At 39.4% G+C, this 25,054-nt stretch overlaps 1 protein-coding gene across 2 annotated transcripts in view; it reads left to right on the forward strand.

The window, feature by feature from the left end:
• The window catches only part of BCAR3 (BCAR3 adaptor protein, NSP family member), a 165,860-nt gene that overhangs the window by 80,106 nt on the left and 60,700 nt on the right, over nucleotides 1–25,054 (forward strand). Inside the window, exon 1 of one of the 2 annotated variants that reach the window (XM_051993320.1) lies at nucleotides 9,573–10,581. The exons of the other annotated variant lie outside the window; for it this stretch is intronic. Coding sequence (XP_051849280.1) covers nucleotides 10,498–10,581 — 84 coding nt within the window. The 5' untranslated portion in view covers nucleotides 9,573–10,497. Of the gene's footprint in view, nucleotides 1–9,572; nucleotides 10,582–25,054 lie in introns of those variants that run through there. 2 annotated transcript variants of the gene reach the window in all.

A 25,054-nucleotide genomic window follows, 5' to 3' on the forward strand; every position in this document is an offset into this window, starting at 1 on the left:
ATCCCAGGATTATATAGTAGAGAGAAATCACACTCTTAAATACAGAATTGGGGATCAGTATTTAGGAACCTCTTTATTCAGGACCAGAAGTATGCCATGTTTGCTGTGACCCAATTATGGACAGGTAATAAGGAATTCCTTTAGATGAGGGATAAGTCAAGGTTTTGTTTTGTTTTTTAAGCTTTAAAAATTCATATTTCAACACATATTATGAGCACACCTCAAGCATGATCAGAGGCTTTGTTCTAGAAATGAAACCTGGGAATCCCCATTTCTGTGTTTGTGGGTTCTGTTCTGAACCTTGTGTGATTCTAGGCCAGGTGTCCAGTTTTGTCCCTCAGTTTCTCAGAGTGGTTATGATGGGAATGAGTATGGGGAATTGATTAGGACAGGCAAAATGCTTTTAGGAAAAGGGACAAACTCAATAGAGGGCATCTTATGCCTTCATAAAATTATTATTTTTAGTGGCAAGGATAATAAATTATTCTAGTGTCTGAGCCATTTCTGGAAAAAAAAAAATTGATTAAAAGGACTGAGTGCTGCTTTAGGAATTGCATTCTGTCCAGGACTCAGATGGAATGTACTTACAAAATGGTTACCTAACAGGATCAGCTTTTCCCTTTAATCCCGAAGGAACACATTCCACTTGAGAGAGACATTTCCTCGAGGAAAAGGAAAGAAAGCTTCATTTTAGTCTCAGCAGTGACCTGTTTATCTTTTGTGTGCCTCTAAGTGGAAGCGCAGGCTAGAAGAGCCGAAACAGATTCTATGTCATTTTCTTGGGTAGGTTATTTTTGTTTTAATGTTCGGGCATTTTAGGATTCATTCACTTCCTCAATGAGGGGTACCAGCAAAATGTTACAGAAAGGGAGTGATTTTTTAATAGCAGAAGCTTTTAGCTAGCTGTTCTTTTCACTGGCTTCCTAATCAAGATTGATAATGAGCTACCCAATCAAGGGTGCCTGTGTGTCCATTATGGTACCTTTATCCCTAATTCTCACCAGTGTTCCCATCTCATTTTTGGTCTTTGGCAAGTATTGAGAAAGCGTAAGAGCCATAACAAGCAGATAAATATACTGTATCTCTGCTTGCATAACAGCTCTCTAGGTAGTAAAGGAGTACAGGTGTTTTATGGGGCAAACACATTTGGAATCCTATCTATTCCTCAAACTCAAGTCTTCCTCTTTGTGAAGGATTCCATGACCCACGCCATCCCACTGTGATTACCCCATTTTCTAAAACTTTTCTACCTTTTTTTTTTATTTTTGCCTTTTATATGTTATTTATCACATAAATTGGTTCATATCATGCCTCCTTTCTAAGTATCTTTGTCCTTTCTCTCCAATTAAGTATAGTTTCTGAGCTACAAACCCTTAGTTTCGCAGTGGAAAAAGCCTTCAAGTTAAGGAATTTCAATTTAAATTCTGGCTCAGCTATTGTATGAGATGGGTGGGGTTGGACCAAATGATCTCTCTAAGGTCCTTTCCAGCCCTAGATTGATATTCTATGACCATGTTTTATAATTCTTGATACCCTTGGTGATGCTATATCCCTCCCTAGCCAAGGATCCAAATGTTTTTTATTGGGTCTTTAATTTCTAAGGTTATTTTTTAGACAGGCTGCATGCGTTAGTGGAAAGAATATGTGGGCTCAGATGTTCACTTGCTAAGTTACTCTGGGAAACTCACTTAATAGCTCTAAGCTTTTGGATTTCCATCTTTGTCAAATCAATACCACTCTTGCTTCTGGAAATGGCATACAGATTTATGGATCAACTCACCATTCTCGTGATTCCCCATCCTCTCCTGTCCATTTCTCCCCTAGATGTTTTATTTCTTCTTAATAGAATATAAGCTCCTTGAGGGAAGAGGGACTATTTCAGTTTTGTATTGTTATTTTTATGGCTCAGCACAGTGGCTGGCATGGAGTCACCCATAATTTTTATTTTATTTCTTCATAAGGTGGAAAAATACTTTTTACTAACTTTGGAGAGCTATTATAAAGGGCTCAAGCAATGTGAGCTAAGATTGGTCCTCTAAAGGGCTTCTTCCTTAATGACTTTGGGGGAGTAGCTATTGCTTGAGGAAATTCAGATGCTGACATAGAAAACAACGGCAGAAAGTGAGGCTGACAACTTTGTGGACTTCTGCCTCCCTTAAGTACAATTCATGCACGGATCAAGACATCCCCCGGGATGTCATCGGTCCTCTTCAAAAAATAAAGGATGAACAACAGTTCAAATCTCACCTCAGATACTTAAAGTTTATATGACTTTTTGGAAAAGTCACTTAATCTATTTGCTTCAGTACCCTAATTCATAAAATTGGAATAATAGTATCCTTCTCCCAAGGGATGTTGTGAGGATCAAATGAGGCAATATTTGCAGAATGACTTATGGGATTTATAGTTGGCTAAATAAATATTGTTATGTATTAGTATTATGATTATCACTACTGTTACTACCACTACTACAGATGGCTGACATATTATTAGTACCTAATTTAAGTTTTTGAAGCGTAAAAGATCCACGGTTTCATTGGAGCTCATTGACCAATCATGGAAGATCTATCCTTTGTGCCAGAAGCCTTCCCTCAGGTCTTTTTTGAGTTAATTCTGCTTTGTGTAGTTGCTGATTCCTTGTGGGCTCCTGGATGCCATCAGCAATGTTTCTGAGAGTAAGAGTGGGGCAGAAATAATACAGTATTTTGTATGACATGGTGGGATTACCCCATTTTCTAAAACTTTTCTACCTTTTTTTTTTATTTTTGCCTTTTACAATAAAGCAGAAAGATGTTATGGCAACAGTGAAGGGAGAATTAGTCCTTTTCTGAGGATGGTCACTTCTTTTCTCTAGGTCTCAGTTTCTTCATCTTTAAAATGAAGAGATTGAACTACGGGACTAGAAATCTGTATTTCTATGATCTTTTCAGTCATGAGCTATTTTACTTACCACTTTTAGTTATAGATTGTGTTCTTGATGCTCTTAAGTTCAACCATCAAAGCAATGGTTTTCTATAAAATTTCTAGTTTCAATGTATATGTTAGGATTTGGAGCTGTACCTAGGGTGGGGCCAATGGGGACTTTTCCCAGGATATCAACAAATAAGAGAGCATTGGTAGCACATGTACTCCAGCAGGTAGAAACAGCTGAAGTCAGCACTTAATAAGCAAGAAAAGTAAAACTAAGAAGATTTCAGATAGGATGCTTCTTTGCCCCATAGCAGCCTCAAGTGTTTCAGGGTCTCTGCCTCTAATTTATGGGACCGTTTGTCCTGATGATTGAAAGCTTTCCTCGTAGGTATCCCTACCCACCTCTCCAATGATTTTCTGATTGGGGATTTCGTTTTAGAGGCGTTTGCCCCATTGTGTTTAGGAGACAGTGTGATAGAATAGACAGTGTATTGGATTTGGAGTTGAAGGACCTCAAGGTGCATCTCTCCACTCTTCCATTTAATACTCTTGTAACTTTAGGCAAGTTTCTTAACTGTAGGCATCAGTTGATGCCCTTGAAAAAAGAAGGGGCTAGCCTAGATGACCTCTAAGGTCCTTGCAGCTCTAATCTATGATCCTATTTTGTAATGATGGCCCCAGGAGCCAGGACTAACTGTTATAGCTCTAGGAGCCACTTAAAATTCATCAGCAGGTATTTAAGTGCATACTTATGTGCCCAATATTGTGGTGTCCTAGGGATGGAAGTATAAAGAATGAAACCATCTCTGACAATATCAAACTTCGGTTCTAATGCAAGAAGAGACTTTTGGATCATATGAATAAGAGGATAGAGAGAGTTTTTTCAAATCTTTCCTAGGTAAGAATAATGCACAAGAGATAAAAGCAATTTCAGCCATCTCTGTCTGCGTAAGACACCAGGAATGCTGAAGAGGTAAAAAAAAACCATGATGAATTAAAAACAGAAAGTTAATCCCTAATATACTTAATACCAGTCCCCTGTGAACCATGATAATCTGGCAGGACTGCACGTACCCGACTCCATCCTCCTTCCAGTGCATTAGAAAACTAAAAGGCAGAACCTGGCTAAGGCTTAGATAGCAGCCAAACTGTATGTTGTCCTGCAAAAATAACCAAAAACTGAGTCAAAATGAAAACTAAGGAATAGAGGAAACTGGGGCAGCTTCACTAAGCTTGAGGGGAAGGGTTCATTATCTAGGTGGGGCCACAGTTCTCTCCTCTAAGATATATAGTCTCTATACTTGAGGTATAGAGGGAAACCAGTAAAATGTGAATTGTTCAGCATGGATGGGTTTGATTTCTTATCCCCAGAGAAACTGACTTCAAAAGGGAAGTAGTCAGAAAGTGAGCAATAGAGAAATATAAGGAAAAAAAAAAAAATGGAATGACCAAAGGTCTCAGGAGGAAGAAAACTCAGTTAAAGATCTTAAGCTTAGACAGATAAATTAATAATGAAGATATTAGCAACAGAAAAGAACGTAGCCTCAAGGTTAACTAAGGTATCTATGAAATATTGTAAGATAAAGGAAGATTAATCAGCACCTTTGGATTCCAAGAGAGCATGGAACCACAACAGAATGTCCCTGAATGGTTGAAAAGAAAAATAAGTATTGTGAAAGCAGAATTAATGGTATGCACAGCAAAAATAATTGGCAGAATAAGAAAAATTTGAATCACTATGGCAAATCTCACCAAAGAAACAAAATAGAGAATAATTGTTTCGGAATGCAAATGCACAGAAGTGAAAGACAATCTGGAGGAGAAGAAAACGGCAATAATGTTGAAAGAAAAACATGATCTTCATATAAGCAAAACATTATGATTTTAAAGACAGGATGTATAGAGATAAGGATTTTTATGAGTTTCTCAGAAAAACACTTCAGATTAAAAAAATTTGAACACCTTAATACAAGAAACAGCACAAGAAAACTTCCCAGAACTTTTGAACACAAAGGCATACACACACACACAAAAGAGAATGCTAATCAAATCCACAGGCTGCCTCCAGGATAAAACCCTGTGCGACAAACTTCCAGACACATAGAAGTTAAATTGAACAATTTCAATCGCAAAAAAACCTACTTTTGCCAGTGAACAGGAGAAAGTCCTTCAAATATAAAGGAAAGAAGGAAATTCAAATAACACAAGACTATTCTGAATCCACAAGAAACCACAAGAGGAAATGTAATAATGTTCTCTGAAAGGTAAAGGGGGCTCAAGAGACAAGCCAAAGTGAACTATTCTGCAAATCCAAACCTAATGATTTATGGGGAGGGGAAAAGATGGGTGTTCCGTAACAGCAACAACAAAAGAGGCATTCCAAAGCATTACTAGAAAGAAACCAGACCTAAGAACATTATTTGCTTTTCAATGGTCTAGATCACAGAAATACAAGGATAAATAAATATAGCAATTCAAGGAAGGAACAACAAAATAAGAGCCCATTTAGGGATTATAAGGAGACAAGTGGAAGCAGAAATCAACTAGAAACAATCATGGAGAAAAAAGAATGTGAATTAAAAAATTTTTGTGGGGATTGAATTGTTAAATGAGAGGGCACATAAAAAGGGGAGAAGAGGAGGGATTGGAGGATAATAAGAAAGATATCCTAATCACATCAAAAGTTAACAGTGAGGGGATAATAACTCCTATAGTTTCAAAAAGAAAAGATCCTACAAGGAAAATGAGCCAGGAAGGGCTGGAAGGTATTAAAACAGAGAAAAAGAAAGGGGGAAATCTTTTTCAATGAGGGGATAAGGGTACCACTTGAAGGTTTCTATGAGAGAAAAGAGATATTCTGAATTCTAATTTTTAAGGAATTATTTTCCTCAGTGAGTTTTTGTATCTCCTTTCCCAATTGGTCAATTTTGTTTTTTAAGGCATTCTTCTCATTTCCTTTGGTACCACTTTGAATTCTTTTCCTGATTTTTTCCTCTATCTTTCTTACTTGATTTTCAAAATCCTTTTTGAACTTTTCTATGGCCTAAGCCAATTCTTATTTTTCTTGGAAGCTTTGGATATAAGAACTTTGACTTGATTATCATCTTCTGAGTGTGTGTTTTCATCTTCCTTGTCACCATAGTAACTTTCAATTGTCAGAAACTTTTTCTGTTGTCTGCTCGTTTTCCTAGCCTATTACGCAGCTTTTAACTCTTTGTTAAAGTAGGGTTTTGTTTCCAGGGAGGAGGGTGCACTGTTCCCAGCTTCAAGCATTTTGTGCAACTGTTCTCAGAGGTCCTTCTGGGGACCTGACCACAAGTTCTTTTTTTTGCCCTGGAATTGTTAGCAATGTCCCTGCCCCACTGTAGCTGTAAGATTTAGTGTGCTAAAACAATAGTCCCGATTTGTTGATGCTAGAATTGGGGTCAGGGCTGGGGTTGTTCTGGGGCTGCACATGGGGACTCCCACCCTCTGCACAGACCTTCCGAGTCCTCTCTGATGTTTCCAGGCTGAGAGGTACAGAAGCCACTAGCACTGTTGCTGATTGGGACTGGTCTTGTATTGGCCCAGCCTGCTCCAGGATTGCACACTGGACTCCCTGGTGTCCCAGACCTTTTCTGCTGACCTTCTAAGTTGCTTTCAGCTGGCAATGCTGTGACTTTTGGAATATTTTGATGCTCCAAAATTTGTTTAGAATCATTATTTAAAGGAATTTGGAGTGATTTGGAGGAAAGGTCGAGCAAGTTCCTGCCCTTACTGTGCCATCTTGGCTCCCCTTCTGAAAAGAAATATTCTATAAAGGGAGATCATACCTTACAATAGATATGATTATCAAATAATTGTTGCTTAGAGAGTCCTCTTCATTCTGCTTCAGGTGAAGGGGAACCTTGGGCATCTGACACTAGAAAATTGAGAAGACGTGGGTCCAGAGAGGAGATGGCAGATGAGGAGTAAAAATAAATGGCCATGAGGAAGACAAAGATCAATAATGAATTGGACAACTGGGGGCATGTAGGATCATTCTTACCACAAGACAATATCTTCTCTCTTATCTATAGGAATAAAGGGTGAAAAAAACCAAGATTTACAAGGCAATAACATGGAAATAATTTAGAAGAGATAATCCAAAATAGGGACCTCAGAAATTTTAACTCCGTGAGGGACAGAGATTGATTTGATGTTGTTTAGTCATTTTCAGTTGTATGGCTCTTTGTGACTCCATTTGGTGTTTTCTTGGCAATGATACTGAAGTGGATTTGCCATTTTCTTCTCTAGCTCATTTTAAAGATAAGGAAACTGAGGCAACCATTGTTAAGTGACTTACTCAATATCACGTGTCAGGCCAAATTTGAGCTCAGGTCTTTCTGACTCTCAACCTGGTCCTCTGTTCACTGCACCACCTAACTTCCCTAAATATAATAATGGGTAGTATTTATAGAACCTTTAAGGATTACAAAGCACTTTACAAATATTATTTCATTTTATCCTCACAGCAACTCAGGAAGATAGGTACTCTTATAACTCTCACTTTTCAGATGAGAAAACCTAGGCAAGTAAGTCTTGTTGACTCCAAGTGTGTCACTCTAGAATGGACAGAAAGGGAAAATATGGAATGAGGAGAATGAGGGAATGATTCTAATGGGAGAGATTTTTTAAACATTATTTATTTTATTAAATCTTTTTATTTTTCAAAACATATGCATGGATAATTCTTCAACATTAACCTTTGCAAAACCTTGTGTTCCAGTTTTTCACCCTTTCCGCATCCCCTCCCCTAGATGGCAAGTAGACCATTATATGTTAAACATGGTAGAAATAGATGTTAAATCCAATATATGCATGCATGTTATACAGTTATCTTGCTGCACAAGAAAAATCAAATCAAACTGGAAAAAAAAATGAGAAAGACAATAAAATGCAAGCAAACAATAACAAAAAAGTGAAAATGCTATGTTGTGAACCACAGTCAGTTCCCACAGTCCTCTCTGTGGGTGTAGATTGCTCTCTTCATCACAAGATCATTGGAACTTCTCTGAATCATCTTGTTGAAGAAAGTCCATCAGAATTGATCATCGTAGAGTCTTGTTGCTGTATACAATAATTTCCTGGTTCTGCTCATTTCACTTAGCATCAGTTCATGTCTTTCCAAACTTCTCTGAAATCATTCTGCTGATTGTTTTTTATAGAACAATAATATTCCATAACATTCATATGCCACAATTTACCCAGTCATTTTTCACCTGATGGGCATCCACTCAGTTTCCAGTTTCTAGCCACTACAAACAGGGCTGACACAAACATTTTTGCACATGTGGGTCTAATGGGAGAGATTTTTAAAAGTACATATTAAAAATATACAGCATACAGTATATGTATGTATACATATGCCTGAATACATATACAAATTAGTTAACTATAGGATAGTTTTGAGGGAATAACACTATTCATTGGGGAAAAGCTTCTTGCAGATGACATCTGAGCTGTGTCTTAAGGGTTTCAGAAGTCAGGGGAAAGTGCACTCCAGGCACGGAGGATGATCAATATAAAGGAAGAATATGTGAGGAAGAAGTCCAGTTGAAATGAATTGCAGAATGCAGGAAGGAGAGGGACATGTCCACTGTGAATTTAAAGGAGAAGAAAGCGGATTGGAAGCTTGAATACTCATGACCATTATATGTCTACATAAATGATATTCTCAGGAAGACTTCCTTTTCTCTACCCTCCCATCAACCTTCTTCCCATCAACTCCCTCCCTTCCACACTCCCTTCTCTTCCCCTCCACACCTCCCTCCAGCCTCCCATCTTCCCATCAACCACCTCCTCTTTGCCTGCACCCTAACTCCATCTTCCTTAGGCTAAGCTTCTCTCCTTGTACTAATTTATCTTTCAGCCCCGCTTTTCTGCTCAAGAGCTACTCACTGGGGAGATGAGCAAACAATGGACTGTTTTCACAAAGGGATAACTTAGTCCGCCACAAGTAGAGACCTTCCAAAGAGCTGATGCTAATCCTGTTGGATGTTTCTCATACCTCCATCCTGTCTCTTCTGGTCCCGTTCCTTTCAGAACTGAATACAGCTCAGTTTCTGTTGCACTGCGAGTTGCTGCCTGTCCTTGGTTTAGAGAGCAGCAGGATTCATTCCCTTTTTGGGACACAATAGCCACAGAAAGTTAATGTTTGGAACCGAAAAGAAGGAATAGCTTCAGGCAGAAAGCTGGATTCAATAAAAACTGAAACTTGTAGAGCCATTGTAATGGGAACTGAGGAGAAAACAGGTTATCTCTGCTGAAGCTTCTCCTGGGGCTTTGCTGTGGAATCCTTCTTAGCCGAAGGACTTAAATGAGGTCTCTCTTCCCTGTTTTCTACTTATGGGGGCTCATTTTCATCTTGGTTGGGATGCTGATGGTGTCATTTTTCAGTCCTGTCCATCTCTTTGTGACCCCATGTAAAGTTTTCTTGGCCAAGATATTTGCCGTTTCCTTCTCCAGCTTTTTGACAGATGAGGAAACTGAGGCACAAAAGGTGATGTGGCCCAGAGTAACCCAGCTAGTTAAGTGTCTGAGGTCAGATTTGAATTCAAGAAGATGAGTCTTCTAATCCAAGATCCTATCTATTGTGCCACCTACAGAAAAAGTGAACACAAAGGGAAGGGGGCACCTTGTGGCTTTGATGAAGTCTGTGAATCATGTCAGAGTCAGTCACATAGCCCGGGTCCCGGCTGCCTCCTGACAGCTTGTGGGGCCATGTGGGATGGGTTTGTGGCTCTGGGTGTTTGCTGACAGACCTGCTAATTAAACACCAAAAGGCAGTGTGGCTCTGCCAGTAACTGATGGCTGTGCCAATGTTATCAGCTGGGTTTTGTGTTTTCCCTACAACTGGCTGCCAGGAGCATCCTAATTAAAAATAAACAGCCTTGTCAGGGTGGTCATTTGAGTGTTTCCTTTTCCTCCTTTCTCTCCCTACCTGGGTTACCTAGGACTTTAGGAAAGGGGCCAGACTAAGTGACCTGGTAACCTTCCGCCAGCGCTGTTCCAAACTGGTCCCTGTTGGATAGGGAGGCTGAACGATTGATGTGATTTACCTTGTTCTCTAAAAACCTCTCTGATTCAGAGAGGGATCAGCTCGAGTGACGGGCGGAAAGGAGCAGAATACTTGACGAAGGTCCAGGACTGTGAAGGGAAGGCTGCCTGTGGCTTGTGGCTGAATGGTTTTGTCCTCGGGGTCTCTGGAGTGAAGGGACAGCTAAAGAGCAGAGCCTCTCCTTGGAGGGGTTAGAATTTCATTGGAGAGTGGCCGGTCACATGAGGACTTTTGGCTCCCACTCCATGGCAGGCTGGACACAAGCATGTCAGGACTGAGAGAGTTGATCGTTACAGGCTTTGACTGGGGTGGAAGGGGGGGAACAGTCCCACCCTGATCCGGAGAAGGAGAGAGCTCTCATAGCCCAAGGAGACAGCAGCAGCAGCAGCAGCAGGAACGGCCGGGAAGGCAGGGGACTATGCAGCCTGGGAGGCAGCTCCCAGAAAACTTCTGAAGCCTTCTTTGAGCCCTCGAGAAAGTGTGTGGTCTCTGGGCCAGAAAATCGGAAGATGCCTAAGGAATGCAATGCTTTTCATACGCTCTCAGCGGCTTTGTGCTGCTTTTATCACCGGAAGTCTGTCATTGGAGTGAAGGTAAGGGGAGGTTTGAGATGAGCGTCGGTCCATCATCAGTGGGAGTCGGAGTTTTCTCTAAAGAACACTCACAGAAAGTTTACAGCTGCCGGGTTGGTTTGTGAGCCAAGGTGTCTTTTTTGGAGTGATGATGGAGTTTGATGAGCACCTAATGTCAAGCTCTTGCTGGAACTCCTAGCCGGTGTTACTCATCTGGAAATGGCTCTGTCACTGTTTCAGTAATATTTCTTTTTAAGATGCCGCCTGACTCCCTGGGTGCTATAACTTTATTCCAAAGTGCTTGTGGCAAAACGAGGCTCTCTCTCTTTCTTTTTTATGCTGAGCATTAGGTAGCCAGGTCAGCTTTCTTGTCTGCACTCCAGTTTGTGTGTGCACGTGTGCGCGTGTAAGGTGTATGTGTCACAGTGAATGCTAATTCATTTAAATTGGGAACTAAGATTAGCTTGTCTCGGTGGCTGAAACTCTCTTTCTCATCATGGGAACAGTTAAAGTAGCCTCTTCCCCTACTCTCACAAGACAGTCAATGCTAAAAGACTGTGTCAGTACAATTTTTTTTTACCTTGCTGAGGATATTATGAGTTCATATTGATTCCGTTGATAGACAGAACTGTGCTAATGAATGCTGTTTGTACTTGTAATTGCCTTCCTATGATATACATACATAATGAACATGAATACAAGCTTCCCTTTATCTTGGGGCTTGTCTCTTGGGTAATGACTTTTCAGACTTGATTTTCACTCATTTTAACTCAAAGTTGGATTTGAAAAGTTCTCTAGAGAGTTATTTCTATTTTTACATCAAAATCTATCTCTGTCTCTTTCATATTCTTCCCTCCCTCCCCCTAGGTCTCTCTTACTCTGTCTGTCTCTTTTATATTCTTCCCTCCCTCTCTCTATGTCTCTCTTACTCTGTCTCTGTCTCTTTCATATTCTTCCCTCCCTCTCTCTATGTCTCTCTTACTCTGTCTCTGTCTCCTTCCCTCCTCCCCCCTCTTCTGGTTCTCATTCTCTCTCTCTCTCTCTCTCTCTCTCTCTCTCTCTCTCTCTCTCTCTCTCTCTCTCTCTCTCTCTCTCTTTCCCCTTTCTATTTTCCCTCCCCCTCTCTCCATTCCTCTCTGTCTGTCTCCCCTTCCTTCCCTTCTTCTTTTCTCTCTTGCTCTGTCTCTCTCTGTCTTTATGTGTATGTTTATCTATCTCCATCTCTCTGACTCTGTCCCCATTTGCATCATAAATGCCATTTCAGGATTATTGCATTCTCTTTCCTCTTTAAGATACTCTCACAGGACAATTATGTTTTAAAGAAAAAAGGGAAGAATCTTCTACGGTGAATATATACTTGCTGAAGAGAGGGCCTGAATGCATGCTGTGTTTTGATGGCCTGACTCTATTTTCCAACTTAAGCTCAAAGCTAATTTTTCTTTATCAAGAAATTTTGATAAAAGACAAGTATATATAACCATTAGAGAGAAGCAATCCCTTATTTGCTTAAGCGTCCCCTTGCTTGCCTGCAAAGTGGCCATGTGGTTTCTGGCCTAAATGCGGATCCCTCTGGTTGAGTAAGATGAAGTCAGACCATTAACATTATTTTAAAGCTGTCAAAAATATCCGAGTTGGTCCTCCGGGACATGTACACTTCTGGAGTTGGCTGTGGTATTTCTCTGTTAATAGAAGGTTTTGCGCAGATCCACTTCTGGTAAATACAAAGTCGGCAATTCAGCACTTGGCCCATAAGGTAACCAGAGGAGAGGATATTGAGCTTTTGGCTCAGTAGACCTTTTCCTCTGCATTTATGGGATTCATACAGGGGTACCAAGAGGTTTCTTGGATTATTTGCAATAAAACTGTACTTTTCTGCGTATTATAGGGAGGAGGAGAGCCCTAGACTTGGAATTACAGGACCTAGATTCAAATCTCTGCCATTACCTATATGACTGAGCAATCACTTAACCTTCTTGGATCTCAGTTTCCTCATGTTAAAAATAAAGGAGCTGGCCAAGAGGAACTCAAAACTCTGTTCTGGTTCTAAATCTATGATCTTGTTTAGCTCACTAATTTAGACATCCCTTCCTGGGAGGTTGCAGTCCTCTCTCACTGCTTTCAGGTGCCAGGATAAATATCACACACTCCATAGAGGGTGCTCCTTAAAATTGTTCATCCTTTTCTTTTTTTGCCCATACAAAGATTCTGTAGTAGAGAGAAGTTCTTCAGCTTGTTTTAAAAGCAAGTAGCATCAGAATCAGAAATAGAATCCTTCTGAACTGATTTTGTTTTCTGCCTTTTGTCCTCCAAATGCCTCTCTTCTTCTTCCCTCCTCCCCACTTTTGCTTAGCTAATTATCTGGGAAAAGAAATTCTCTCTCCCCCCCCCTCTCTCTTTTGTGGGGCTCCATCCTGCTGGTGGTTGTCCCAATGATAACACTTATGGCTTTATTGACTTCCGCTTTAATTAGGGATTTCAGATCTTGCTGCTCCTAATTAGTTTCCGTTGCTATTTGAGCTTTGAAATTAAATTGGGATTGATTGATAACAAAACGGAAATAAAGCTATGATTCTTGACCACATACATTGCTGGACTTAACAGTGTTTCTCATCCCCAAAATAACATTGAGGTAGTCATGGTAACATTCCATTTGGTCTAATCCATATTGTCTCTGGAGAAAGTGGAACAGTATTAATAGTTTTTGTTGTATGGGAAGAGAACTAAAAATATAAAAAGCCTTATACATAGAAACCAATCATAGCTGCTTGCTTTCAGAAAACAAGATTCTATTTGCAGAGATATTTTAGACTTTTGGATATATTGAGTGCGCTCAAATGAACTTCAACTTGATGTATCTTAGAACAAGTTTGCTTAGGTTACTATAATTAGCAGGGGCAGTAAATAATTGGATTTCCTAACTTCAAGGAAATAGGCCTAGGAAGAGAACTAAGTGGGATGATAAGGATGGAGAAAAGAGAGCATTACATTGCCAAATAGTGGAAGAAAAAATGTTCTTTGAAGCAAGAAAAGGGAAAGAGTTGGGGGTGGTAGGATGGGGGCAGGGAGAGGGAACAAGCATTTATATAGAACCCATTATGTGTCAGACACTGTCCTAAGTGCTTTATTGCTTATTTGATCCTCACATCAACTCTGGGAAGTAGGTGTTATTATTACCCCCATTTTACATTTGAAGCAACTGAGGCAGCTAAAGATCAAGTGATTTGCCCAGGATTATACAGCTAGTAGTGTATTTGAATTCAAGTTTTTCAGACTCCCAAATCCAATGCTTTATTCATTGAGCCATCCTAGCTGAATTTTTTACAAAGGAAACTTCACTTGGAATGTTCTTGGGAATGTGGCGAGCCCCAGCTACAATGGATCAGTGTCCTGATTTTTAAATCCTTAGAGTTCTGATAGGCATTGAAGAGTTCTAGCTTGTCTTACTGATATGGGTCACAGGATTATGAGATGACAGGCAATTAGTTAGAAAGGACATGAGTCTTAGCCCTTAATTTTACAGATAAGGAAACTAAGGCATAAAGGCTGACTTGATTAAAGTCATACAAATAGAATGATCCTACAAGTCCAGGTCTTATGGAAATAGAAGTTTAGAAGCTCATTTTACATTTAGATTTTGTAGTATTAATGTATGACATTCAGCTTACTATTTTAATGGACTCTGATATCATCACTCTAGCTGGTACACAGTAGGCACTCTTTTGGTGCTTTTTTTCTTCCCTTCCTCTCTCCCTCTTGAATGCTATTTCCAATGGTGCAAATCACAATCTATTCTTGCTATTTTGTCCCTATTCCATACAAGCTTTCCTGATTCCACTGTCTCCTGCCAGGGGGTTACAGAATCATGGAAGGGACTTTCTAAGGTTATCTAACTGCCACGTGAGAAAGCATCCCCATGATAGCATGCTGTCAAGTGGTCATCCTGTCTTAGCTTGAAGAACTTTTTCTTGAGAACTTTTTCTTCTTCTAGGTCTTAACATTATGAAGGTATTATTGTAGCAGTTAGCTTGTCTGTTATTTCTTACTCTTTTTATTATTGTTATTATCCCTCACTCTTATTACAGAACCTGCCCATTTCCTTTCCTGATTCTATCATCATCCAGTTTCCTGGATGGTACCTTTAATGCCACAAGGCAGCTAGGTGGTACAGTGAGTAGAATATAGGTCTGGAGTCAGTAAGACCTTGATTGAGATTTCGTTTTAAACACTTAAGGTTTGTGATGCTGGGTAAGTCACTTAACCTCTCTGTGCCCCTTTCTCTGCCTCAGTATATTCATCTGTAAAATGACAGTGCTAATAATGGCACCTGTTTCACAAGGTTACTATGAAGATCAAATAAGATAATATTTGTAAAGCACTGAGCACAGTGCCTGGTACACAGTAGGCATTTAATACATGCTTCCTTAGTTTCTTTCCTTACTACTTAGGCATGCCATTGTTAATAATATGCTTATTCCCTACTTGCATACACTGTGTGCCTCTCTGCTACCCTTCCAGTCACTTGCAACTTTATTTTTTGGATGCCATGGTGTTCCATGATTTACAGCAATACAAAAAAGAGAAGTGGTGCTGTTAAAAAAAACACAACAATAACAACTAACCAACAGGTTGTGGTCTTGTGGAAGAGCTTGGGATGACTGAAAGTTTTCCAAGATGAAATTCAGCCTCCTCCCTTCTCTAGTTCAGTTCATTATTTATCTATAGCACTTGACTCAGATATAAATATACACTGATGGACTCACTTCATGAGCTGTCTATCTAGATGCATGTCATAGTCTGGACAACAGACATTATTCATCCATTTTGTTTTTCCCATGTAGATTTTCGTGGGCTGATCTTGAGTGGTCTTGGATCTCATTATCCTCCAGCATTTTAAGACTCAATACTTTCTGATTCTAATAGTATCCATTTGCTTTGTGCCAAATATAACTGTTTTCTACCTAGAAGGGAGAGGAGTGTTGAATGAAAAAGAAGTATTAGGACATAGGCTCTATTCTTAAGGAGTTTACCTTAAAAATAATAGGAATAAGAGTACTAATGCCTTCTATTTTATGGCACTATATGCCATATATACATGCATGATTTAATTTGATCACCACAACTCTTTTTTTTTTTTTTATTTAATAATTACTTTATATTGACAGAATCCATGCCAGGGTAATTTTTTTTACAACATTATCCCTTGCACTCGTTTCTGTTCCGATTTTTCCCCTCCCTCCCTCCACCCCCTCCCCTAGATGGCAAGCAGTTTTATATATGTTAGATATGTTGCAGTATATCCTAGATACAATATATGTTTGCAGAACCGAACAGTTCTCTTGTTGCATAGGGAGAATTGGATTCAGAAGGTAAAAATAACCCGGGAAGAAAAACAAAAATGCAGATAGTTCACATTCGTTTCCCAGTGTTCTTTCTTTGGGTGTAGCTGCTTCTGTCCGTCATTTATCAATTGAAACTGAGTTAGGTCTCTTTGTCAAAGAAATTCACTTCCATCAAAATATGTCCTCATACAATATTGTTGTCGAAGTGTATAATGATCTCCTGGTTCTGCTCATTTCACTCAGCATCAGTTCATGTAAGTCTCGCCAATCCTCTCTGTATTCATCCTGCTGGTCATTTCTTACAGAACAATAATATTCCATAATATTCATATACCACAATTTACCCAGCCATTCTCCAATTGATGGGCATCCATTCATTTTCCAGCTTCTAGCCGATCACCACAACTCTTGGTGGTTGCTAGAGGAAATATCTTTATCTCCATTTTACCCAGCCCTTCGGCTCTGCTTATGGCACCCATGGTATTTCTATTACAACTTCACACCCAGTGGGCACACTTCACAAAGTACTTTTTCTGAAGATCTCTTTGTTATCATCTCATTCTCGATTATGTCAGTTATTTAGGTGAAGGTGAAAGATTGGAAAGGTAATAGGTTGGATTTGAAAGTTAGGATGAGGAGTTTGCTTCAGGCTTCCCCATCTAGGGGAGATTATAATAGGATAATATTTGTAAAGTGCTTTAGCACAGGAGTTGGCAGTATAAATGATACTTATTGTTTTTTACTATTATTATTAATAGAATTTGAACCTTGCCTGGCAAATTCTAACTTGATTACCAAAGATTTTCAAGGAAGGACTAACTACTTCTCAGGTAACATGAGAGAATTCTTGTTCACAGAAGGTTTGGATTAAATAGGCTTTGAGGAGCCTTCCAACTTCAAAAGTCTGTGATTCCATTATTTTATGATGCAGGATGACTTTGGTCAAGTTATTTTTTTCTCAGAGTCTCAGTTTCCTTGTTTGTAAAATATGGATAATAATACTTTATCAACTCATGGGGTTGTTGGGAAGTAGTTAGATGTACTATAAAATGTAACAAGTTACTTTTATCCCCAGCAGGAAAGGGGCATGACTGTCATGTTACCTTCATCCTAAGCCAGTGAGAAAATAAAAAATAGCATAAAAAAATAGCCCCTTTTTAGGAGAGGAGTGGGATCTCCATTGTATAGACAGAGACCCGGTATAAGTTCTTGAGCAGAATGTAATATGAAACAAGTGATGTTTTAGTGCACTGTATGAACTAACTAAAAATATTTCATCTGATTGTATTTCATGGAGGACATAACAAGTTTGCATATTCTTCCTTTCCCTTCCTTTTTTCTCTCTCTCTCTCTCACCCTTTCTTTTTTCTCTTTCTTTCTTCCCTTTAGTTCCCTTTTTCTTCTTTCTTTTTCTTTTCCTTCCTTCCTTTTTTGTCTTTTTCTTCTTTCTCTCTTTCTTCTTTCTTCTTTCTCTTTTCCTTCCTTCCTTCCTTTTTTCTCTCTTTTTCTTCTTTCTTTCCTTCTTTGTTCCTTTATTCTCCTGTTTCCCTTCCCTTACCCTTTCTTTTTGTTTCTTTTCTCTATTTTTTCTAATTTTTCTATATCATTTTTCTCTCTCACTCTCCTCTTTTTCTTTTCTCTTCCCTCTTTTGCTCCTTCCTTTCTCTTTTTTTCTCTCTTCTTTCCTCTCCTATTTCACTCCTTTTTTTTCTCTCCATATCTGTCCCTCACACTTGCTCCCTATCTTTTTCAGCTTTCTCTTTCTCACCTTCTCTCCCCTTCTCTTTTTTCAAGTTCAGCTAGTAACAAAAAGGAGTGAGATTTTTTTTTCGTTTTCCTTTCTTTTTTAAATCATATAACCATTGCCTGGAGAAAGGGAAGGTTACTTAATGCTAAAGAATTTCCAGTGGTTGGAGATTGGGGTTTTTGTTTTTAGTGTTACCATTAGCTGGCCTGATAGCCTAAGAGAACCAGCTAATCTCAGCAGGCTTTATTTCTTCCTTCAGTAAAGTAGAAATACTTCTCTTTGGCTAGTTATTATGAAAGGCCATGGGCAAATGACCCATTTGCAAGCATTGCCTCAGAAAAGTAATTTAATACATGGTACCCTAATGGGGGTCTGATGGACAAAACTTATTCAGCCTGACCAAATCTGAGCTATTTTTGCTAAGCTTTTGTGTAGGGATGTTGTGGGGGAAGTAGGAATGGGGAGTACTTGTGATTTAATTGGCATAAATAATGCCAGAGAGAAAACCTTTACCAATGTATATGAGTTAATTGCTTTGCCACTTAGTTGTAGAGTTTCTCTTTCCTAAGGTCATGCAGCTCTTTATTTGTGAACACCAGACTCCTTCTGAACAGAATCTCCCAGGAGCTTACTGTGAATGCATCATTTTTTCTAGTAGAATTAGACTTTAAAGACCATCTTCAACTTTATTTTTAGAAGAAAAAACCCTACCACAGAAGGTCACACAGGTAACAGAAAGTGACAAAACTGGTATTTGAATTCAGGTCCTCTGACTCCAAATCTAGATTTCTTTCTATTGTACTACATTGCCTTTTGGCAAGATCTGATGTGATTCTGTTAAAAGAGGTGAGAGGGACCTTTAAAAACAGATGTGCATAACTGCTAATCACAAATTAGCCAGTTACTTGTCTGAGTGAGAAGATAGAATAAACAGAAAAGGGGAGTTTGTTTTCTCTTAAAAAAGAGAACCTTGTTAGAATACTAGGCATAGAGTCAGGAAAACCTGAGTTCAAATCCAGCTCTAGACACTTACTAGCTTACTAGCTGTGTGATTCTGGACAACTCAGTTAACTGTGTTTGTTTCTATTTCTTCATCTGTACAATGAAATGGAAAAGGAAATGGAAAACCAATATCTTGGCCGAGAAAACCTAAAATGGGTCACAAAGAGTTGAACATGATTAAAATGAGTGAATGACAAATTCTCTTAGACTGTATTATGTTAGGGAAACTTTCCCTCTATGAACCCCAGTTTTCTCACCTGGGAGATTAGATGAGATGATCTTAGACTATTCTTCTTAATTGAGGGTTCTGGTCCTGTGATTCTATGATCCTGCAAATTTAGCTTGAGTGGTTGTCATACTTGTCACAAAAAAGTTACTCCTCAGAAAAAGTACTGTATTTAGATTCAGAAGACCTTGAATCCAAATTCATGCTCTGCCATGTAAGTGCCAAGTCGCCTTGGTCAAGACCGTATCCTTTCTGGGACTCAGTTTCTCCTTTTGTAAAATGAAGGTGGTGTCTTAGACCAGGTCCCAGAGTTTCAATGATCCAGAGAAAAGAAAGAACCCTCAATTGTGTGATGATCAATCAAATCCAAAGAAATTTGGGTAGGAGAATATTATCAGATAATAATGAACATATTTTTGTAGTCACTGATCATTACATGATCAGAAGATGGACCAGTTTTTCATGTGAAAAGCTTTATTTTGTGGGCAGGGAGCTCAGCTCGGTATTGGATAGGGAACGTAGGAGAGTGCTTGGTAAAGATTTCCCACTGACATTGTACGTGTCTCAGAGCGCCTGCCTATTAATATCTAACATCAGTGAAGTGGTAAATATAAATCTGAGTACTGCAGCTCGGGCTAAAGTGTCCTTTACAACTGTGACTTGATCTGTGCCCCAGAGCCCTCAGCAAGAAGGGACCAGTTACAGTATCAGAGGGTGGGTGGGGGCTGCAGGTTACAGTTGCGGAGTGAGAGGCGAGTCAGGGATGAAAATAGGAGTATTGGTAAAGCCATTTCTTCAAAGATAAGAGCCTTCAAAGATTATGGTCTAATTTAGACGCCCTTCACAAAGACAGGATTCTAAATCAGCCACACAGCTTTGGAGGAGAGAAATCCAGAGTAGCCTTGTCCTCCAAAGGGGTGGTTTTGGTAGTTTTGTACGTGATGACAAGTCCCTGCTTAATGATGTCTTAAATGAACTTTTTACAACTTGAGCAGACATCCTATCTGCCAAAGCTGGGAAAGAAAGACCAAATCACTTGGGAAATGAATCCCAAGCAAGAGGAGGAGTGGAGTCTATAAGTCTCTGTGTGGACTTTGAGTCCTACAAAAATAATGGAATGTATTTTTAAAGTGTGATGGAATTAAGTTAAAGTGCAAAGTGTAACAGTCTGGCCCCAGGACAGCACCACTCCCTGTGGAGAAGTTAGGGAGCTTGCTTGTGGGAGAGTCATGATGTCATGTAAGCAACGTGGTACTTATATATAAGTAGTGTGGTGGCAAATGTTTAACCACAAGCTCTCTGAAAAACCATGGCACTCTATTAAATTTAATTTCATTTTTTTACATTTTCTCCATCACTCTTTTAATTCTATTTAATAACAGAACATAAATCAATATTTGATTTTGTAGTGTTCGCTGGTTTTTAAGATGAAAATGCTTGCTTGAAGAATTGGCTCAAACCAGTACATTTACTTGTAAGAGGAGAATCTTGGAGAGATTGTGGTGGATGCAGAATTATTTAATTATAGACATTCTATAATTGGTTCTGGTCTCCTAATCCTGTGGGGTGAAGGGACTTTGATTGACTATGAAGGCATTTAAAAGATAAAGTTGTTTCCAGCATCTTTGTTTAATCTCATTGCTCTCGGAGTCATTTTAGTGATATGATGATATCCAGTTAGAGATCATGCTGTAAGGGAAGAGGTCATGAGACTTTCTCATCTCTGAGACCATATGAAAGGTCTTTGGCCTTTGTGTTTGTTATTTTCTCCTTTTACCTGAAGGAGAGAGTCACAAGAATATGGATTAAGTTTTGTAGCCAGATCAGCAGTGATACCCCCCATGAGCAAGGACTGATCTTGGAAGCTGAGTTCAGCATTCATGCTATATTTGGACATGAACATGGTGGGACCAATCTGATGTAGGAACTATCTAAGTTATGAGCTGAGAGACAGAAATGGTGTTGGGGGAATATTCCTTCCAAGTGTTGGCTGAAATGTATGTATGTTTGTTGTTGCTATATCTTTGAAGTAAATTTTAGTTTTGTAAAAGCTAATTGATATTCTGATGGTTAATTGGAATTGGGGCAATAATCACTCACCCTCATAATGGATAGGGCAGTCCAGAAACAAAGCCAATGAGGGCTTGAGCCAGTGATAGTAGCAAAGAGATACTCAACCCCTAAAACTCACCACCTGAAACTCTGAATTTCCTACCTGCTCCTGGGAGAGCCCGGCAGGATAGATATAAAACAAAAGAAATGGTTTCTGAACATTTAAAAACAGAAAGTAATCAATAAAAGTCTGTATGACTTTTTAAAGAATCCATCACACCAGTATTAGTCTGGTCCTTTTGTCCTTTTTATTAAGTACTATAAACTTATGTACTAGATGCAGAGATGTATAGTAAGTTAATTAAGAAGTGATTGAATGACTTATCTCCAAGATGGATACTTGAGCTACTTAAGCCTACTTGGGGAAGAGCTTCAGGGATCTACCTGTTTATGACCCCATGCTGTTTAACATTGTTTTTATTAGTGATTTCCATGCTTGTCAAATTTAAAATGCATAACTGGTAAGGAGAGCTAACCTGTTGAATGACAGAATCAGAATCCTCCAAAAAGGACTTGAAAGGTTAGAACAATAAATGGACAAAATCAATTAGATAAAATTTAATAGGGATACATTTAAAGTCATGCACTTTAAAATAAAATCACCTTTAATGTATAGGATAGAGGGAGGTAGATAATAGTTCTGGTGGAAAAGATCAATCACTAAGCCCGTATTAAATGCTTAAAATAATGGAATGTATTATTAAAGTGTGATGGAATTAAGTTAAAGTGCAAAGTGTAACAAATTTGGCCCCAGGACAGCACCACTCCCTGTGGAGTGCCAAGCACTGTACTGAGTTCTGGAGATAAAATAGGCCTATTTGGGAGTCAGAATCCCAATTCTATCCCTCAGAAAGCTCACATTCTAAAAGGGGAGTAAACCTATAAATAAAGGTGCACAAAGGAGATACACAGCACAATGAGATGTAATTTCACACTGAAAGCATCAGCAGTGGGGGATAAAGAGGGAAGTCGGGGAATTATCAGGAAAAAACAATGGCAGAAGATGGGATGTGAATCCTGTCTTGAAGCAAGTCAGTAGACTGAGGAGAGGAGGAAAAGCACTCTAGCTTTGGGGACCAGCCATGCAAAAGGCAGAGTCGAGAGATAGAATCAATTTGAGGATAAACATGAAGGCTAGTATCCCTGTATCCAAGAGTGTGTGGAGGAGAAGATTGGAAAGGAGGGAAGGGCTACGTAGTAAAAGGATTTTACATTTGACCCTGAAGGTAAGAGGGAACCACTGGAGAGTTAAGGAAGAGTGTGACATGGTCAGATCTGCACTTTAGAAAGATCCATTTGGCAGCTGGGTGGAAGACAGACTGGAGTGAAGAGAAATCTGAGGCAGGGAGGCCAGCTGGAAGATCTCAAAGAGATTGAGTCATGGGGGAGAGAATAAGGGTGTGTTTGGGGAATTGTAAGCTCAATCGATGAATCCTTAGTATGACATGGGAGCCAAGAAAGGAAATACAACTTCAGACTGCATTAAGAGAGACATTTGTGTTTAGGTTGAGGGAGTAATTTTCTTTACTTTGTTCTAGTTAAACTAAATCTGGGAAATTGTGGTCAGTTCGGACAATCACATTTTAGAAAGGGTAACCTCAGTGGATATGAGCCTGTGCCATATGAGGAAAGAGGCCAGTGGTATTTAGCATAGACAAAAAAAGGTCTTGGGTGGGGAGGTGGAGAGGGGGAACCTAGTAGCTCTTCAATTATCTGGAAGCTTATTACATGTAAGACTTTGTTTTACATTAGACTTGTTTTACTGTAAGCTGCCCGAGGGCAGAATATGTTTCCTTTGTCACTGCGGTCCACTATTGCCATAGAGTAGGTGCTTAGAAAAAAGATTATTTTTATTTGTTGACAAATAAATGAATGAATGATTATAGAAGAACAGATTCCAACTCTAGGCAAGATAGAAACTTATAAGAAAAGCCATCCAAATGTACAATGAATTGTTTCAATTCCTGGCCTTAAAGTGTTTACACTCCAATAGGGGTTCTACTTAAATTGGCAAATACAACATGAATCTAGAATAGGAGGGGAAAAAAGAAAAGAAAAAAAAATAGAATAGGAGGGAAGGCAGGAGTTTATTGTTGGCTTCCTCATCCCTGGCAATCTTCAAGCTGAGAATGTGATCACTTCTCAAGGATACAGTAGAACAGGATACCTCCTGTTCACATATCATTTGGACTCAATAGCCAGTGAGACCCCCCCCCCCCTTTCCAAACTCTCAGATGCTGTGAGCAGTGGAAAAGTCCTCTTGCCAGTCTTTGCTTCCAGCCAACGGTTCTCTTTTAGAGGAGGCTATCAGTGTCCTTAGTCATCCTAAATGAAGAAGGCTTTTTATAGAGGTCCATTTTAAAATGAGCATCTCTCCAGTGTGTGGCTATCTAAATGTGTTTCCTCAGCATCTCGGAGCTGTAGGGATCTGGTTTCAGCCTTCAGGGGCAGGACATACTGTCAGAGAGTATGTGCCAGCATTCCCTCCCCCAACGAGCTTGGCTCCTGGCAAGGGAGTTGTTTTTGTTGGAGGGGCCTGGCTGGGAAGTACATACAGGGCCAGAATCCTGGGAAAGTTCTGTGGGCTATCTTTGTACCCCCAGGACAGGAGATTGGTGCCTGCCAAAAGCATTGTTTGGGAACCAGAATTCTCTAAGAGTCCTTTTTTGTACTGGTTAAGGGTGACATTTTTAGCTTGAAGAGGGGAAAAACAGGACTGACACCTTCCTGACTGTAAACATGGTGGCCTGTCATCAACGACAACTTTCATACTTGAGTTGGATTAAAAGCCAGGGACTCTTTAGCGTTAGCAGCTGGCTAGGTAAGTGGACAGGTGACTCATGAGACTTTAACTCCCTGTCCCTTCGGTAAAAATCACCCCTGCCTGGATAAGGTCACTTTTATCCTTAAGATATTTTTATACCTCTGCCTGCCAATATGCATTATGTTCTGGAAATTAATGTTGCTGCCTGTTTGTCCTAATGGAAATAGCTGTTGATGGACACCTTTCTCGTACACTAGTCTATCTGCTAGTTCAATTTCTGGGGTGAATGAGATAGGAAATTAATAATAGAGATAATTGGATAAAGCATTCATTAATTATTTTGCATATTTCTCATAGCAGCAGCTTAATAGGAAGAAGCCAAAATGGAGTCATCATTCAGTAGTTAAGTCAGCATTTACTAGATACTTTGTTTCAAACACTGTGCTAAGGATTGGAAATGCAAAAAAAAAAAAAAAAAAGCCCAGCTCCTGGCCTTAAAGTGCTTACACTTCAATAGGGGAGATAATGTCTACTTAAGTTGGCATAAACAACATGAATCTGGAATAGGAGAGAAGGGAGAAGTATGTGGGAGAATCAGAAAAGGACTCCCACAGGAGGTCATGGTTGAGCTGAATCTTATTGGATGCCAGAAATTCTAAGGTGAGGAGGAAGAACAGTTATTGCTGATGTTTGAGCTTTTCAATTGAGTCTGATTCTTTATGACCCTATTTGAAGTTTTCTTGGCAAAAGTACTAGAGTGGTTTGCCATTTCCTTCTCCACCTTATTTTGCAGATGAGGAAATTGAGGCAGGCAGGGTTAAGTGACAGGCCCAGGGTCACACACTTAGCAAGTATCTCAGACTGAATTTGAACTTAGAAACATGAGTTCCTGACTCCAGGCCCAACATTCCACTACACCACCTAGGTTCCCTTGAGATCATTTTACACAGGGGCAATATCCAGTTCAAACAGCAAGTTCAGACAGCTTCTGTGGTGAATGAGAGAGGAAATTAATAGTAGAGAGATAGTTGGATAAAACATTAATTAATTGCTTGCCAAAAGTGTCAGGTACTGTGCTAAGAATATAAACAATCCTTGCTTTCATGAAAGTTATACTCTAATGGGAGAAAGAGCTAGGAGAAGGGAAGGGGAAATTAAGATATGGTTAGGAAATTTCCTGGAAAGTCTGAGTGAAATTCTTCTACTTAGGGACAAAAGGGTTGAGTATAAATTTCTGATCTGGTGGAGATGGTTGGAGAGGATGCATAGACAATCTTGCTGCAGTGAGAGTCCAGATTTTGTTA

This window comes from Antechinus flavipes, chromosome 4, assembly GCF_016432865.1.
Source record: "Antechinus flavipes isolate AdamAnt ecotype Samford, QLD, Australia chromosome 4, AdamAnt_v2, whole genome shotgun sequence".
NCBI lineage: Eukaryota > Metazoa > Chordata > Mammalia > Dasyuromorphia > Dasyuridae > Antechinus > Antechinus flavipes.